Consider the following 18,023-nt stretch of genomic DNA (forward strand, 5'->3'; position numbering starts at 1 on the left):
TTCTTTCTAAGCTGGTTGGCAAGTGATTTTTTTGTAAATTATCTGCATAGAGATGGGCAAAATGGCCAATTCTGCCATGTGATGGTATTCTCGCGTTAAAATAAAATAGTTACACAATTTTTGGGAGGAGCTGAAATGCCCTTTTGAGAAAATGCTCTGTCATTACTTTTGCTCAAGGAGAGAACAAACATTGCTACATTTTAGCCTTTCCATTGCCATTGTGTTGCATCTGTAAGCTTTGGCTGCTACACAGAGAAAGAACTGAGGTTTGAAAGGAGCTTCAGGAGCTGAATTGAAAGGAGCTTCAGGAGCTGAACAGGGATGGAGCCAATGTAGGTCTACAGAGGGAAGTAAAGAGGGGGGCCGAACTGAGGCTTCTTAGTAGAGGGGTCCCACCTCACAGAGTTCCTTGGAACAGCTTCCCCTAGACTGGAAGTGATTGGAGGGCAAGAGCAGGTTTCTTTTCTAGACAGACCCCTCTTTTCCAAGAAGGGCACCCTGGGGAGTACACGGAACTTTAATTCATACGGGTTCTAGTCCTTTCTTACAAATTATTGTCTAACAAACAGGATCACTAGTACAACCGATTTATGCTGCTAGTAATATCTCTTGGCTGTTAATTTAGTTTGAGGAACCAGGGTAGTAAGTTGATGAGTGCATGTACAATGTCAAATTACAGTAGTTTGACACCACTTCAACTGCCATGGATCGATGCTATGGACTGATGGATTTTAAATATTTGCAATGCTACATAACTTTCCATAATAGCAGCTATCTTTTACTGTCAGCGATAGTGGGTAGGGACAAATCTCAACTATGTGATGGTAAGTCTATAAAACAGAAAGATTGAAAAGTGTGTGATGAAGGTAGGAAAACCATCCATTTAATTTAAAAATGGAGTATGCTTAAGCTTAATGGTAAACCTACTCTCCCAAACACTTGACCTGTTCAGTGGGATGAAGTCCCCAGTCTCAGACCATACCTCCCTTACTGAAGTGTCAACACCCTCCTCGGGGTTTTTTTTGTAGCTGATCTTCACATCATAAGCCACCTTTATGTAGAAAAATGCTAGTTTGCTTCAGCGAGCAAGAACAGTCAATGCTCTGGTTTTTGAAATTAAATAGTTGCCTTTCCAACAACTCTAATCAAAACATTTGGTCCAAAATTCTCTTTGCACCATTACCAGTGACACAAATGTTACCTGATCGAAACAAAGTGTGGCTTTGCTCAAGACTTAGTTAACTCATGCACTTGATTTAGGGTAAGTGGAGTTTAAATAATTGCTCCTTCACAAGGGTCCCGCTAGCAATGTTCCATATCAGTCTTGTTACAGAAATAGCATTATGTTAACCCCACTTCGCACCAACTGAATTTCCCATCCTGGGCATCTTAATAAAAAGGAGAGGCAAGACTTAAAGACACATACCTCCTCACTTGGGTGTTACTTACTGTTAAATTTAGCAGCGTCAGGATCTTCAATGTTAATTGCAATAATCTTCCAGTCTGTTTCACCCTCATCAATTAGTGCCAATGTGCCTAGAACTTTCACTTGAATTATTTCTCCTCTACTGCATACCTGTTTGAATAGATTGGCCTTGTGAATGCAAGCTAGTTATAATAATAATACCAATTCTAATAAGCTAGGCTTGAAACTAGCATCTCTTATTAACCAGGTTTGGTTATCTTAGTAAGTCAGGTTTGTAAATTTTGAAATTGAAACTCAACACTCTACATTTGTTATTTATTATTTTATTTACTTCATTTATATCCCGCCTTTTTCAACCCACAGAGGACTCAAGGTGGCTTACAAAATCCAGCAAGAATTCAATGCCGTATCATAGACATTACAATAAAACCAATATAATATACCCTATCAAACTATAAAAACATATAAGCAGATAAAACACATAAAACAGTGAAACAGATTAAAAACAAATACAGTAGAGCCTCACTTATCCAAGACTCGCTTATCCAAGGTTCTGTATTATCCAATGCATTTTTGTAGTCAATGTTTTCAATATATCATGAAATTTTGGTGCTAAATTCGTAAATACAGTAATTACTACAGAATATTACTGTGTATTTAACTACTTTTTCTGTCAATTTGTTGCAAAACATGATGTTTTGGTGCTTAATTTGTAAAATCATAACCTAATTTAATGTTTAATAGGCTTTTCCTTAATCCCTCCTTATTATCCAAGATTTTCGCTTATCCAAGGTTCTGCCGGCCTGTTTAGCTAGGATAAGTGAGACTCTACTGTAACATATTAAAAACATAAAGTGCCGAGTCTTGATTTTATACTTCGTAATTAGTCCATAGTCAATATCCAAACTGTTGAAGTCAAATTCCGTATTAGCCTATTCTCTGAACACCGGCGTCCAAAGACAGGTCTTTAGTTTTTTTTCTGAAGACCAGGAGGGGCGGGGCCTGCCTGATGTCATTGGGGAGGGAGTTTCACAACCAAGGGCAGCCACTGAGAAGATCCTGTCTTTCGTACCCACAAATCGCACTTGCGAAGGGGACTGAGAGCAGGGCCTCCCCAGCCGATCTTAAAGCTCTAGTTGGCTCATAAAGGGAGATATGTTCGGACAAGTAAGTTGGACCAGAACTATTTAGGGCTTTATAGGCCAAAGCCAGCACTTTGAATTGAGCCTGGTAGCAGACTGGCAGCCAGTGGAGCTGATGTAACAGGGGGGTTGTATGCTCCCTGTACGCCACTCCAGTGTCCAATCAGGCCATTGGACTACTTGGAGCTTCTGGACAGTCTTCGAAGGCAACCTCATGTAGAGTGTGTTGCAATAATCTATCCGAGATGTAACAAGAGCATAGACCACCATGGCAAAGTCTGACTTCCCAAGGTATGGGTGCACTTCCCAACTGGCGCACAAGTTTTAATTGTGCGAAAGTACTCCTGGGCCACTGCCGAAACCTGGGGTTCCAGGCTCAGCGATGAATCCAGGAGAACACCCAAGCTGCGAACCTGCGTTTTCAGGGGGAGGGTAACCCCGTCCAACACAGGCTGTAACCCTATATCCTGTTTGGCCTTACGACTTACTAGGGGTATCTTTGTCTTGTCTGGATTCAAGTTCAATTTGGTCGCCCTCATCCAGACCGTCATTGCTGCCAAGCACCAGTTCAAGACCTGAACCACCTCCTTAGCAATAGGTGGAAAGGAGCAGAGAGCTGGACATCATCTGCATACAGATGGCATCGAACTCCAAAACTCCGGATGATCTTACGGACCTGGATAACATTACAACACACATTCTACCTAAAAAATTATTTTGCTACCTTGCTTCCAATTTCACAGACATCGATTGGATCGTTATCTCCACAACAGCCAGTGTTTTCATCTTTATGTGCCGGATCTTCCCAAGTCTAAAAAAAAACAACGAAATACTCTTCACTCTTTATACAGAGTTAAGTATTTTAATAAGTAGCTTTAGAGCTACTAACAGCAAGTCAGACTGTGGCTTATTCTCAAGACTCTGAAAAGCAGAAGAATAGAAGGAGATCGCCTGGTATTAATAGAGGAATATTCATGACATTTGTGCCAGGTACCAATGTATATCTTATACATAAAGCACATCTTTGTGCATATGAATCCTGTAGGGAGATACTCATCCTATTTTGATATTCACTTATTCTAGATACATAAACCAAACTATGATGACATGAATATAAATTTAAAAGAGTAGCACTTAAGCCTCTTGAACAAAAGGCTTTTCTCTTACAAAGAAATACGGATGTGTTGATAATACTTGCCAGCAGGAAACTGCAGTTTATGACTGCTTTAATAGAAATTGACCTAACTTCCTTCCAGGTCAGAGGCATGGTTATTAAAAACCTGGCAAAGAATGCTTTCATATTCAATACCACAGCCTTTCCTTTTCTCACACTGTCCGTCTCCGCTCAGCTTGGACCACAATGGCCAAAAGCTTCTATGTGAGTGTGACTGGAAGAAATGCACAAATCAAAAGCAGGTTTAACAAGGGCATTGTGATGGCAGAGACCTTTAAGACAATGCAAAAGAACCAAGATCAATAATCCCAACACCAACTGATGAGGAGGAAAAATCCAACTCTAATGATCTCTTCGCACAGGAAATAATCAATGAAACCAGAAAATGACACAGACAAAGAGTCCAATAAATCTCAGACAACACACTCCCATGGATCTAAATTAGTTCAAGAAATTGTAACACTACAATATATACATTTTGGAGATCTTTTGGAAAACCAAGATTCTCCATAGCCTTTTGGAATTGTTGACCCTTTTGGAAATTTATTGGCATTCACGCTATTTGGAATAATCATAACCCTTTTGTAAAGCATGATCTTCCTGAGAAGAGTTAAATACTTGTTCGAGTGAACCTTCTCCTTAGTGGTAAATATGCACTAGTATTCATGCAAGGCAAATTAGGTTTCTCAGTTGTTAGACTGATATACCTAGTTATCTCACTGAACTGATAAGAACAAAGATATGCCAATGCACAAAATATATAGATGATCTTCAGAAGCGTTATTTCAGTTGCCCAAAAACATCTATTCTCCCATAAAATATATTGCTTTTAAATTGTACTCTCAAGAGACCAAAAACAAGTAGCCTTCATTAAAATAACATAGCTGATTTACTTACAAACTTCATGTATTCAGCATACAGGTACATTCTTTATTGGTTGAGAGTTTAAACACTAAGTTCTCTAAACTATTCTCTTCTTTGTTGCATACAGACTAACACTCTCTTCAGTATAATACATTACTGAACAATGACTCAGTACAGACTGATTATACATTGCAGCATACTGACATTTTTACTTCTAAACTGTACTGCATTTGATATAAACCGACTTCTAAAATGGAGTCTCAGTCTGAATAGTCCCAGATCTGGTCACATAGTCTGCAGCCCCTCCCACAACCTCAAATAACATAGAGTTAAAGGAAAACTGCATATCAATTTATAAATACAATATAGTATGCAATCACAATTATATACCTAACAACTAGTATAGGAGGCTTGTAGAAGATTGCTATTTCCAACATACATGTTTACTACAATTAAAGCTTCCACACACGTTTTTCTTCTTTTTTTGATTACAGCTAAATTAGTTTTCCAAAATGTCGTGTTCTCTAAATTTTTGTCAATATTTGTCTTTTGCTCACTTCAGCCTGTATTAACTTTAGGAAGATTCTATATAATTTTATGATATGAGTTGTGCCCAGTAAAGCCACTTTTTTGGCTGTAACATAAGGCCCTTTCTTGTTTATAGCATATGCAGTACTTTCATTTTTATCCTGAAATTTTGTTAACAGTTGATCATAGATGCAATTTCTAAACAAATGTTTTTTCTCCTCTCTAGTGTTCCTAACTGTTGCTTCTAGAATCTGTAAGAAATAAACAAGCCAAAAAAGCAGAACGTATTAAAATACCTGTGGAATAGCACCGTAATTCCAGATATATCCCTTGTGAGGAAACACATTAGCAACATAACGCAGCTTTCCTTTCTTCACATCTTGTTTAATCGGATTTAGAGGATCTTTGGTTGCAATCTAAAAACAGAATTCATTGAGCTTAGTATTAAAGGGACAACTTAAAAAAAACACAGCCTTAAAATGGTATTTTGTTTAGAAATGCTTCAAAATTATATTTCCATAGAAAAAAATCAATCTGGATTTGATTTCTCCAAAGTAAATATCCACAGAATTACAGCTTTAGATTTTTTAGACTGTGATTTTCTATACTTGACAACCCAAACCAAAACTGATAAATTAGTTTTGACAAAGATAATGTTAAGGCAGCCAAGTCATAACCTATAGATTTTAATTCTCATCAAGAAATTACCTCCATCTTAGCATTAGTCCATCGAGGTATTTCCACAACCATGTTGAATACATCCTGAAAAGAATAAGAAACCAGAAATGTATATACTTAATTCTATAGACCACAACACAACAAAACTAGAAGTGAACATCTGTGTAATGAACTTATATTTTTCCTACTTGGTAGGCAATGGTTATCTTTTGATAATCATTCAGATAACAGACCATAAAGAAGGGGAAGTAGCAGAGAACTTTGCATTCAAGTTAAAGAACTCCCAGCAAAATAGTAAATGGTGGAAGCAATGTTTTCAGTGAGGTGATCTATTGGGGCAGAGTAGGGATGATCATTACCTTGAGAAAAATACAAAAGATGGACTTTAACAGAACTAGTTTCACTGTGGGGAAAATTCTAAAACAAGCTCAAAAATATGTGGAAACTCAAAACTGTAATTGCTAATATAGTTGCAAACACATAATAAAAAAGCAGTACTGAATGCTGAAAGAACTACTAAAATTAAAGTATTTCCCCAGAACACTCTTAAATTATAATTTTCAGGGTTACAAAATGGCTATTATTTGTACCAACAAGAAGGATTCTTGCAGTTTTAGTCCAAAAAGTAACTCTTCTAAACCATGGTATTGCTTTCAGCAATGGGCAAAGATTTTATGTGTTTCATTACTTTAAACTCTAGAGCACAGGGGTTTCTGTTACTTCCTCCGCATAATTACAGACTAAGGCGATAATCCTATATAAACTGACATGAAAGTTGGTCCCTCTGAACTCAGGGAGACAGATTGGACTTCTTTTGCTAGGAGAGCCATAGTTCAACTGCACTATTATAATCTATTCCTGAGCATTCCAATTATGAATATTCACTACTACACTCACAAGAGAGAATAATATACACATTTTGTAGAGCATTTCATGTAATCATGGCCAACTATTTAGTCTAGAAGAGCGAACATACATTTGTCATCACACTTAAAAATGTTTTCAAAGCTGGACTTCTGATGGGATGGTTGAGCTTCACAAGAGAGCTTTACATTACAATAACATGGATTTTTATTCCTAAATCCCAATGCGTTCCATGACTTACTATCAAAAATAGCATACAGGATTAGTTGTAGTTACCAAACACTGTTCACATATTTATCATCTCAACCAACCAAAAATCTAATTGGTCACAAAAATCTAGCCCTACCCTGTAAAACTGCAAAGCCCAGAAGTCCAGAACTCTGAGACATGGCAGTTAAAGTGATGTCAAACTGCATTAATTCTACAGTATAGATGCATCCCTGGTCACCTGAAATCAGTTCATGGGGTATTCATACTATAATAAACAATTTGTGTCAAAATAGTTTATGATTAAATTGGGCGATAAAGCCATTTTAGAGCACTAGGTAAAGGTAAAGGTTTTCCCCTGACATTAAGTCTAGTCGTGTCTGACTCTAGAGGATGGTGCTCAACTCAATTTCTAAGCCGAAGAGCCGGCATTGTCCATAGACACCTCTAAAGTCATGTGGCCGGCATGCCTGCCTGAAGTGCGGTTACCTTCCTGCTGGAGCAGTACCTATTGATCTACTCACATTTGCATGTTTTCAAACTGCTAGGTTGGCACGCTGCTCCCCAGATTTGAACCGCCGACCTTTCGGTCAGCAAGTTCAGCAGCTCAGTGGTTTAACCCACTGTGTCACCAAGGGCTCCGTTAGAGCACTACTAATATATAAAATAGGTACCACATTTTGAGAAGGAACATTGTTAACATTCTTCTTGTATTACTTTCTTTATGGCTATATCTGTTCTAATGAATATGCAAAACACCAAGTTCATTTCTGTATGTAAAGAAGGGTAAATTAGTCTGACATATTTCACGTTTGAACACAATGAGAGCAGCAGCCTAGGTCCTGATAAATTGAGAACATCTCCAATCCCAGACTATGAGATACTTTACAATCCTCTTAAGATCTTAAAAATACCAGGATTAGGAACAAGACTGGGCAATGTAACCTTTTGCCCTAAACTCTGGCAATGCCAGGAGAAAGGTGGGTTAATTAACATATAAATAAAATGAACTGGACTCCCTAACTGTGCTGTCACTGAAGCTGCGTAGAACCCATGAGATGAAGTTTCCCTGCAATAAAAACAAAGAGAAGTGAAGTCTAACAATCTGCATCAGATAGTTCCCAGGATCACAAAATCTTTGCATAAGCTAGTAGTAGGTCATCTCCAAAAAAGAAGGGTCTTCAACATACAGGTTTAATCCTACAGACCTTAACTCCATTGTTTTCTGCTTAAGCCAAAAGCTATACTTGAGCATTTTACAACAAAACCATATCATTTTAAACAGAGGACACTATCAATTGAAAGATACACCAAAATCTGATTTCAAAAGAAATTAGATTCCACTTTTGTTAAACTGTGGTGCCCCTCAAAATCACATTTTCAGTGGCTCCTGCAGTGTTGATCAACATATATGTGAAGTTAAATACAGTTCAATTTTTCATATTTACTTTTCACCCAGCACTAGTTACATTTTCAATTACCATTTTGGGTCAACTCCTTGCAATGTCTTGCTTTTTGAGTCTTGGAATCAAATTTGCTAACCACAATCTGATTCATTAAAAAAACACACATCTCATGTCTTGACACTATTACTCTCTTCCTTCTGAAGACATTTGGGACTCCCCAAATTAACAGTATTTTATCTACACTTCATTGCACCACTTGAAGCCACAAGCTATTTGCTGAATTCATGTTAAAACAAGAGCTAGATAAAACAATGTCCCACTTCAAATGCAATGTGTTCAGTCCAATGAAACCCAGCTTCTTCGCAGGGGTGTGCAACCTATTGAGCATCAAGCTGCCCCTCAAAGTGCTCAATCTTATACAGAATATTCCTTCTCCAGTAATGATAACAAACTGCACTGGGATTAATTAATGAGGACTGGAGAACAATCAGCATCCTGTACTCCTTTGGTTTGAGTGAAGACTACATATTTGGTCCAAGTCAACTCTTGCTTTAATATTCCCGTCTGAAAGAATTCAAGGCTCCACTCTCCCCAATACATCCTGACATAATTGAAAACTGGGAGGTACAAGGAAAAGAAAATGTAGGGTATGAGTGCTTGGGAATACAGCTTATTGGACTGAAATTATATAGCACTGTTGCCAGAAATGAGAAAACCCTTGAGTTATATATGGGGAAAAAATAAATGCAGGCAGTCAGCAAGTTAAAAACATCCAACTTACAAATGACTCCAAGTTAAGAATGGGGCTGAGACAACAGGAAGTGAAAGGAATCTACCCCTAGGAAGGGAAATTCACTCCTGGAAGAGTTATCATGGGGAAAATGTGTCTCCACTGAAGCGTTCTCACCAATCCTTGTTTCCACAATAAGCCATTTTTTTCAAAATCCAGTGCTCACAGGGACAGAAAGTGTAATCTTCTGAACAGGGGCACAGACAGCAAAACAAACTCCACAGGGGTGTTAACCCTTCCCTATGATATCCAAGTGCATATCCTCCATGATATCCTCCGTGCTACGTATCATTTCATTTCAACCGTTCGTCTACACAAAATGAATGACGACATTTTCCTAGGAAACGTGTTATGATTGAGCCTCATGGCTCTGTTACTGACAGACGTGGGCGTAAGACTCCTCGAGAGTCAGATACCCTCGAGGAGCGAGAAAGAAAAAGACTGCGAGACATTTTTGCAGCACCATCTGACGAAGAGTCTTTTGAGGGGTTTACGGAGAGAATGGAGGAGGGGCTGGTTAGCTCGGAGGAGGATGAGATGGATTGGACTCGGGTAAGGGAGGAATTGGGTGCCACTGGTCATGATGGGATAGAAGATGAATGGGGACCTTCAGGATTAGACCCATGGCTTAGCTGGAGGGATGGGACGGGATCCACAGCTGGAGATGCTGTGGGGCGTAGTCAGAGGTGTTCCAGCTCTGATGAGGAAAGTGATGAGGAAACGCCCGGGTTAAGGAGGACAGCTGACAGTGATGAGGATTTGTAACTGGCATAAAATGGGGCTTGGGAGCAATTGCAAATTGCGTTGGGCAAGGTAATCTGGACGAACGCTTGGGATCTGTGTGGGACGCTTTCCTGAAGACTGGTGTGTTTTCCTGTGCTGAGACCTTGACCTTCCGTCGTCTTCTTGACGAACGCCATCTCCTGTTTTGAAAACTCGGACTGAACTGACCACGGCTTGTCTTCCCCCCTTCTTGGACTTGGAATCTACAAACGTCTGCTTCTGGCTTTGAACTACGGAAAGGAACTGGGTCTACTCTACTGCTACAATCCTTGGCTGATCTGTTCGTGTTGGAAATCCTGTCTGCTGTGTGTGTGGGAGCGACGCAAGTTACTCTAAGCACAGTGTTGGCAGCAGAGAGGAATCTGCTGCCAATTAGTTGCATTCTTTTGTATCTTTTGTTCCTCGGCTTTTGTTTTGTTTATCCCCAGGCTGAAGCAAGCAGTTTGTTTTTACCCGGATTAAACTCCGGTTTAATCCGGTTTATCTTTTGAACGTTTTTCCTTGCCCCTTTTTGCTCCTAAAGGCTAATACTGCCTGGCCCTTGTATTTTACGGGCATTTTTGAGTTCTGTAATCCAATAAACTCTGTTATCTTGAACCTTGTGGCGTTCTGTCCTTGACAAACGAGAGGTGACACAAAAATAAAAGCTGCACAGTCATCGTGCTTGCTTTCGTTTCAGCCCCATAAAAGTAAGCAGGTACTGACAGAGGGCTGCTTTCCCATTACAGCTGACGTGCACCAATGGGTGTTAATAATACAGGAATATTAATATAAATAACGATAGTTACTCTGGTACCCTAAGCTAAGTCTGGGAGAGCAGTGCCTCCCAATTACATCCAATGAGTATCAATGGGTCTCGATAATATTATTTGTATTAATATTAAGAACAGCAGTTATTTTGGTACCCTAAGCTGAGTCTGGGAGAGCAGTGCCTCCCAATTACATACAATTAGTGGCAATGGGTTTTAATAATAGTAATATTAATAATAACAATAGTATTCTGGGGAATACTATTTAAAAGTTGGTGGGCTAAAAGGGGTCGAAATGCCCTCCATGTGTGGCGATTTTCACCCCTCTAGCCCAAAACCCAAGCGGGTGGGGGGGGGGGGGGAGCCTCAGAAGCCCTCCCATTGCAGCCAATGGTCCAAATATTTTTGTTTTTTTCATAAGCCAGATGAAAATTCTGTTTGTATTGGTGCCCAATTTTCATTAGTGGGAACAAATATGAAAATGAGACAAAACAAATGAAACTACACAAAAAGAACAGCAACTCCATACAAAAGCACAATACTAATACATATACATATATGTGTGAGCTGTGGCGCAGGCTGGTAAACAGCTGCTGCAATAAATCACTCTGACCATGAGGTCATGAGTTCGAGGCCAGCCCGTGGCGGGGTGAGCACCTGTCAATTAAAAATAAAATATAGCCCCTGCTCGTTGCTGACCTAGCAACCTGAAAGATAGTTGCATCTATCAAGTAGGAATAAGGTACCACTTATAAAAGTGTGGAGGCAAGTTTAACTAATTTACAACACTGGAATGAGGAAGTGAGGAAGTGCCATCAGAGTGGATGATGAAGCAGTTGCTCCCTCCTGTGGCCAGAATTGAACATCCCCTCAGGAGAAGATTAAATTGCCTCTGCGTCCGTCTGTCTGTTGTCTCTGTCTCGGTTCAATGTGTTTATGGGCATTGAATGTTTGCCCTATATGTACATAATGTGATCCGCCCTGTATCCCCTTCGGGGTGAGAAGGGCGGAATATAAATGCTGTAAATAAATAATAAATAATAATAAATATATTGGCTGCCCTTACACTTAAAAATGTACCTGTTCCAACTGACAAACAAATTCAACTTCAGAACAAAACTACAAAACCTTTCTTGTTCATAACTTGGGGACTGCCTGTCTTGGTTTTGGAAAAAATATTTCTAAGCTAGAAGCAAAAGACAAAACACATTTAGACCAAAATTACTAGTGGAACAAAAAGCAACTTTTAAAAATCAGTGCCAATTTAAATACCACAATACTGTAAAAGTTGGGTGTAAAATGCAATGAACCAACTTCTTTACTTTCCCCATCAGCCCCAACATCACAGAGGAATGAAATACTTTCAAGTTTTTCCCATTGTAAGCTGGGGATTGCTGAAAGTTAGGAGGGCAATTGTATAGTGAAAAGCTCAAATGCAGAATCAGGGCTAAAGAAGCCAATTACAGACAGAGAGTTGTGGTAATCATGTATTTCTTTTCTACAACCCTGGTTAAAAAAAATCACTTCACATGAGCATGCTATTTTCCGGCTATTCCTACCATGAAGTCAAATTTTACTTAAGTGACATTGCTTGACATTGCAGTAAGTTATCTTACAGTAATTCTTAAGCATCACCAGAAGTTAAATTGCAGTTAAGACACATTCAAAAATATTGCCTTCTTTTTAGTTTGAATTCATTAGATATCTAGTTACTAAGCTATTTTTCTAATCTGCAAGACTAGGCTGAAGACATCACAACACATTGTCTGATATTACCTTGCCAGGATCTCCATTTATTGGAATGTCATGGAACGGAGAAATATATTCACCTTGATCATTTTCTGAAAAACAAAGAAAATGTAAGATTTTTTCAGTTATAATGAAAAATATGGTAATGTTTATACATTTCCACAAAATTGCATCCTCTGGTTCAACTAACAGATCTTCTCCTCAACCCAGAAAGAGCATCTGAGCCAATAGATGGCAACTTGGAAAAATGTTAACCTAGGTCAGTGGTTTCCAACTTTTGGGCTTCCAGGTGTTTTGGACTTCAATTCCCAGGAATCCCAGCCAGTTTATCAGCTGATAGGAACTGTGGGAGCTGAAGTCCGTAACACCTGGAGGCGCAAAGGTTGGGAACCACTGACCTAGGCGGACCAATGATCTAAGGCAGCATACAACAGTAACAGCTATTTCACTTCAATGTCATACTTATCATATGTAAAACATAAACTTGAATGTGTATGACCTCTCCAAGCAGCAATGCAGCCCTCTAGTTTTACTAATGTTGCATAAAACAACTGTCTATTTCACTTTCATTTTGAAGTGTTTGGTACAATAGGCATCCTGTTAACAACCTGCCTTGTAAGGAAACCAAAAGCAAATGTTGATGTTTGTTTATCTTGCAATGCTCTGGAGGGTCAATAAATATTCAATTTGCTCTTTAATACCCTGGTTATGATTAAATTATTCCTGTAGTATATCCAAAAGAGCAGATGGGCTAACTACATGAACTGACATTATCCACAGGAGCCATTTCAAATGCTGGAAGAGATGACGTTGTTCAAAAAGTACCAGTATTCTGCTAGTACTTTCAAATATTTTAGTATTTCCTTTATCTTGAAAATGTTTCCAAAGATATAATTTTATGATTATTTTTAAACGGAAGAACAAGCTGGGTCACACCCTTGATCAACAAAAGTGTAAGTATATGGCTGAGGCTCAAAGCATATGAGGTTTGAATGGTGAGATAGAACAGTTACTGACCCTGTTTCCAGATAGCACTGGCCAACACACATTTTGGTGCCTCAAATGTTAGACCTGTTCCTGGGTATATTCGACCTACTGATTCCAAAAATGACACACATTTTCCTCTATCAGCACTAGTTTTCTCATGTGATTTCTAGAAGTGGGAGAAAATTGTAGGACACCTATCTTTTTTCAAACCAGAGAGTCTGAGGATTTTAAAAAGAATACAGGATTGCAAGACAGACTCATTCATAGCACTCTTTTCTCCCTCCAATATAGAAAGTTATTCCAGTTGCAGCTAGGATCAGGTGAAAGCTTGCAAGATGCAAGCTGTATTTACATTGTATATATTCACTCCAAGTTAATTTCCCTTTCAATTTCCTGGCTTTAATTCATTACTACTTTGAAAAGGTGATCTTTCTTTTTTTTAAAAAAAGCCACAACTTTACTCCTTAGATCAGAGGATTATGAAGTGTGAGGTTGGTCTTAAGTGATATTTTTTTCTACATATAACAGGCAGTTACAAACTTTGTATTTCTAGGCGCAAAGATTACTGCAAACACAGACTGCAGCTAGGAAATCAGAAGGCGTTTACTTTTTAGGAGCAGAGCAATGAACAATCTTGATAAAATGGTGAAGAGTAGAGACATCATCCTGGCAACGAAGGTCCGCATAGTTAAAGCAATGGTATTCTCGGTAGTAACCTATGGATGTGAGAGCTGGACCATGAGGAAGGCTGAGTGAAGAAAGATAAATGCCTTTGAAATGTGGTGTTGGAGGAAAATTCTAAGAGTGCTTTGGACCCCAAGAAGATCAAACCAGTCCCTACTCCAGGAAATAATGCCTGACTATTCACTGGAGGGAAGGATAATAGAGGCAAAGATGAAGTACTTTGGCCACATCATGAGAAGACAGGAAAGCGTGGAGAAAAGAATGATGCTGGGGAAAATGGAAGGAAAAAGGAAGTGGGGCCGACCAAGGGCAAGACGGATGGATGGTATCCTTGAAGTGACTGGTTTGACCCTGAAGGAGCTGAGGGGGCGATGGCTGACAGGGAGCTCTGACGTGGGCTGGTCCATGAGATCACAAAGAGTTGGAAGTAACTGAATGAATAAACAATAACAGGTACTATATAAGCAACAGTACTTATGATCTGCAGGATGAATCCCCTTACCCTGGTGTGTTCTTTCATTCTTCCCAACTGTCTCTTAAGACAATTGATGCCCTTCCTTGTTGTTGTATGCCTTCAAGACCTCACCTGGAACACTGTGTTTAAGAGAGATATTCACAAGCTGGAAGGTGGCCAGCAGGGCCGGCCTGAGATAATTTTACATGTTAAGCGGGGGGAGAAATTGCGCCCCCCGCGCTGCGGGAGGCGTGGCCATGCACCTCCCACGCCCTGGCCCCGCCTCCCGTGCTCTGGCCCCACCTCTCGCTCAGCTGGCCAGGAAGCGGTGGGAAAGTCCCTCCAGGCCGCAGCAACCGCGGCCTGGAGGGACTCCTTCTGCAGCCTGGCCGGCTGGGCAACGCCAGCCGGGCCAGGGCGAGCAGAGTGGAAGGCAGGGCCAACCTTGGCCCCACCTCCCGCTCTGCTCACCCTGACTGTGGTATACTGTGCCTTTAAGCCACACTCTCTGGTTGTTACAGCTGTAATGTAAGAACTACTGATTGCTGGGATATATAGCTTTTGTGCACCCAAAGCCTCAGTAGCCTTCCTAATGTTTGGAATAAACTCTTTCCTACAAGACTCTGCTGACTGTTGAGCTTCCTTCATACGAAGAATATTACATGGTGTCAGAAGTGGGATACAAACCTCTCCTGTGCTACAACCTGGAAGCTAGCGTCCCCCGAAAAAGGAGTGTTTAGACATGGAGTCATTTCGTCCTCCTCCTCCCCTTGCTATGCAAGGTAATTTGGCTGAGAACTGGAGACGGTGGGAACAGGCTTTTCAGTTGTATCTTGCTGCAGCGGGACTTGAGAATGTGTCAAAGAAGCGGCAGATAGCTATCCTGCTACATTGTGTGGGAGAGGAAGGAGTTTCTTTATATAATACATTTGTTTTTGCCGAGGAGAACCCGAAAGATATTGCAGAGGTTCTGGAACAGTTTAGGACTTATTTTTTACCTCGGAAGAACATTGTGTTTGAAAGGTTTTGTTTCTGGAACCATATGCAGAGTCCTGGAGTTACAAATGTGCAATTTATTGCTGAGCTAAAACTGAAAGCAGCCAGCTGTGAATTTGGAATGGCAGTTAATGAGATGATAAGAGATAAAGTTGTTTTTAGTTTACAGCAAGAGAAACTGAAACAAAAGTTGTTACAAGAAGCCGATCTTACACTTGAGAAGGCCGTGGAGATATGCCGGGTTGATGAGACAACGAGAGCTCAGCTGAGAACTATGGCAATAACATCGGAAGAAGGAGTGTTTGAATTACAAGACAGCCATGGAGAAAACAAAGAGATTATAACTCAAGCTCTGGGAACCAGGGAGTCAAGACACAGAGACAATTGGAAAAATCAGAATAAGTGTGGTTATTGTGGTACAGCTCATGAACCTCGGAGATGTCCAGCATTTGGAAAGACCTGCAACAAGTGTGGCAAGAAAAATCATTATGCCAGGTTATGCAGGTCAAGGGTGACCAATCCTGTGAATATACAAGCCAGACAACACATTCATGAGTTGAATGTAAGTAATTTAATGATAGGAAAGCTGGATGAAGAAATGAAGGATACACAGATAACAAACAAGGCAGGATGGTATGCTGATATTTCCATAAGAGACTGTATAATTAAGTTTAAATTAGATACTGGAGCTGAAGCAAATGTGTTACCATTTAGTATATTTTCTAGAATACCTGGTGCAAAACAAATGTCTAAGAGTAAAGTAGTGCTGGTTGCATATGGGGGAACAAAAATACAACCAATGGGAGCAGTTGAGTTTGATTGTATAACAGCAAAAGGAGTTTATAATCTGTTGTTTTATGTGACAGATTGCTCGACAACCCCATTATTAGGCAGACCAGCTTGTGAGAATTTGGGTTTAATTTATAGGGTAGATCTGATACAGGCAGAGGGGTTATTAACACAAGAAAAATTGCTCAGCTTATATCCAGAAGTATTCCAGGGTCTCGGTGAGTTTCAAGGACATCACCACATTCACACTGATCCAACAGTGGTTCCCGTGATCCAAGGATGTAGGAGAGTGCCCTTTGCCATACATGATAGGCTAAAGGATACCCTTGATCAGATGGAAAATATGGGAGTTATAACAAAAGTTGTAGAACCCACAGATTGGGTGAGCAGTCTTGTTATCACTGAAAAAAAGAATGGGTCTCTGCGTATATGTCTTGATCCGCGAGATCTAAATAAGGCAGTGCGGAGACAACATTATACCATCCCAACAGTTGAGGAAGTTTTAAGTCACCTAGCTGGAAAGAAAATCTTCACAATAATAGATGAGAAAGATGGCTATTGGCAGGTAAAACTAGATAAAGCATCATCCAGATTATGTACATTCAATACGCCGTGGGGAAGGTATTGTTTTAATCGTTTACCATTTGGGCTTAAATCCTCAAGTGAGGTTTTTCAACAGAAAAATCAAGAAACATTTGGGCATATAAAAGGTGTATATATGATTGCTGATGATATGATTATAGCAGCTGAGACAAGTAAACAACATGATGAGATTTTACATCAGGTAATGGAAACAGCACGTGTCAAAAACATCAAGTTTAACAAAGAAAAGATCCAGTTCAGGGTAAACTCTGTTAGATATATGGGCCATATTGTGACTGCAGAGGGAGTCAGGCCAGACACTGAGAAAGTAAAGGCAATTCAAGAAATGAAACCTCCCAATGACAGGCAGGGAGTGCTTAGATTTCTAGGGTCAGTACAGTATTTGGCAAAATACATCCCAAAAGAGGCAGAGTTGACAGCGCCATTGAGAAGTCTGTTAAAGAAAAATATGAGTTTTCAATGGATGCCAGAACATCAGAAAGCTTTTGAGGCGATCAAGCAAAAGTTGTGCGATGCACCTGTACTGCAGTATTTTGATGTGACAAAACCAGTTGTTATCCAAGCAGATGCTTCAAAAGATGGCTTAGGAGCATGTCTCCTACAGGATAATAAGCCAGTGTCTTATGCTTCAAGGGCACTCAGTTCTGCAGAGAAAAATTATGCTCAAATAGAGAAAGAATTGCTTGCTGTTGTATATGCAGTACAAAAGTTCCATCAGTATGTGTTTGGTAAAATGGTTCTAGTTCAAACTGATCACAAGCCCTTAGAATCAATTTATAAAAAACCAATAGGCAGTGCCCCGGCTCGTCTGCAAAGAATGTTGTTGCAGCTTCAGAAGTATCAACTTAACTTTGTATATACTCCAGGTAAACTTATGTATCTGGCTGATACCTTGTCAAGAGCTACTGTTGATCCCCCTGGAAGTCAGGAAAATCCAATAGGAGATGAGAAAGTGATATACGAAGTGAATACATTAGCCATGCACCCAGATAAAATGGGTTTAATACAAGAAGCAACAAAACGTGATCCCCAGCTTAGGATGATTCAAACATACTTAAACCAAGGCTGGCCAAAGTACATGAGAAAGGTGGCTCCAATAGCAAAATCTTTTTGGCCGGTTAAAGATCACCTAAGGTATAGGGATGGGGCT

The 18,023-nt window shown here is 39.8% G+C and overlaps 1 protein-coding gene across 2 annotated transcripts in view; it reads right to left on the reverse strand.

The window, feature by feature from the left end:
• The window catches only part of ppa1 (inorganic pyrophosphatase 1), a 38,613-nt gene that overhangs the window by 12,826 nt on the left and 7,764 nt on the right, over positions 1 to 18,023 (reverse strand). Inside the window, exons 2-7 of one of the 2 annotated variants that reach the window (XM_062976213.1) lie at positions 12,388 to 12,452; positions 7,908 to 7,952; positions 5,843 to 5,896; positions 5,431 to 5,550; positions 3,293 to 3,379; positions 1,450 to 1,576 (exon numbers count right to left, since the gene is read on the reverse strand). In XM_062976213.1, the coding sequence (XP_062832283.1) occupies positions 1,450 to 1,576; positions 3,293 to 3,379; positions 5,431 to 5,550; positions 5,843 to 5,896; positions 7,908 to 7,952; positions 12,388 to 12,452 (498 nt within the window). The remainder of the gene's footprint in view (positions 1 to 1,449; positions 1,577 to 3,292; positions 3,380 to 5,430; positions 5,551 to 5,842; positions 5,897 to 7,907; positions 7,953 to 12,387; positions 12,453 to 18,023) is intronic. The other variant, XM_003218530.4, reaches the window with a different exon arrangement.

Source organism: Anolis carolinensis, chromosome 3 (genome assembly GCF_035594765.1).
Source record: "Anolis carolinensis isolate JA03-04 chromosome 3, rAnoCar3.1.pri, whole genome shotgun sequence".
Taxonomy (NCBI): domain Eukaryota; kingdom Metazoa; phylum Chordata; class Lepidosauria; order Squamata; family Dactyloidae; genus Anolis; species Anolis carolinensis.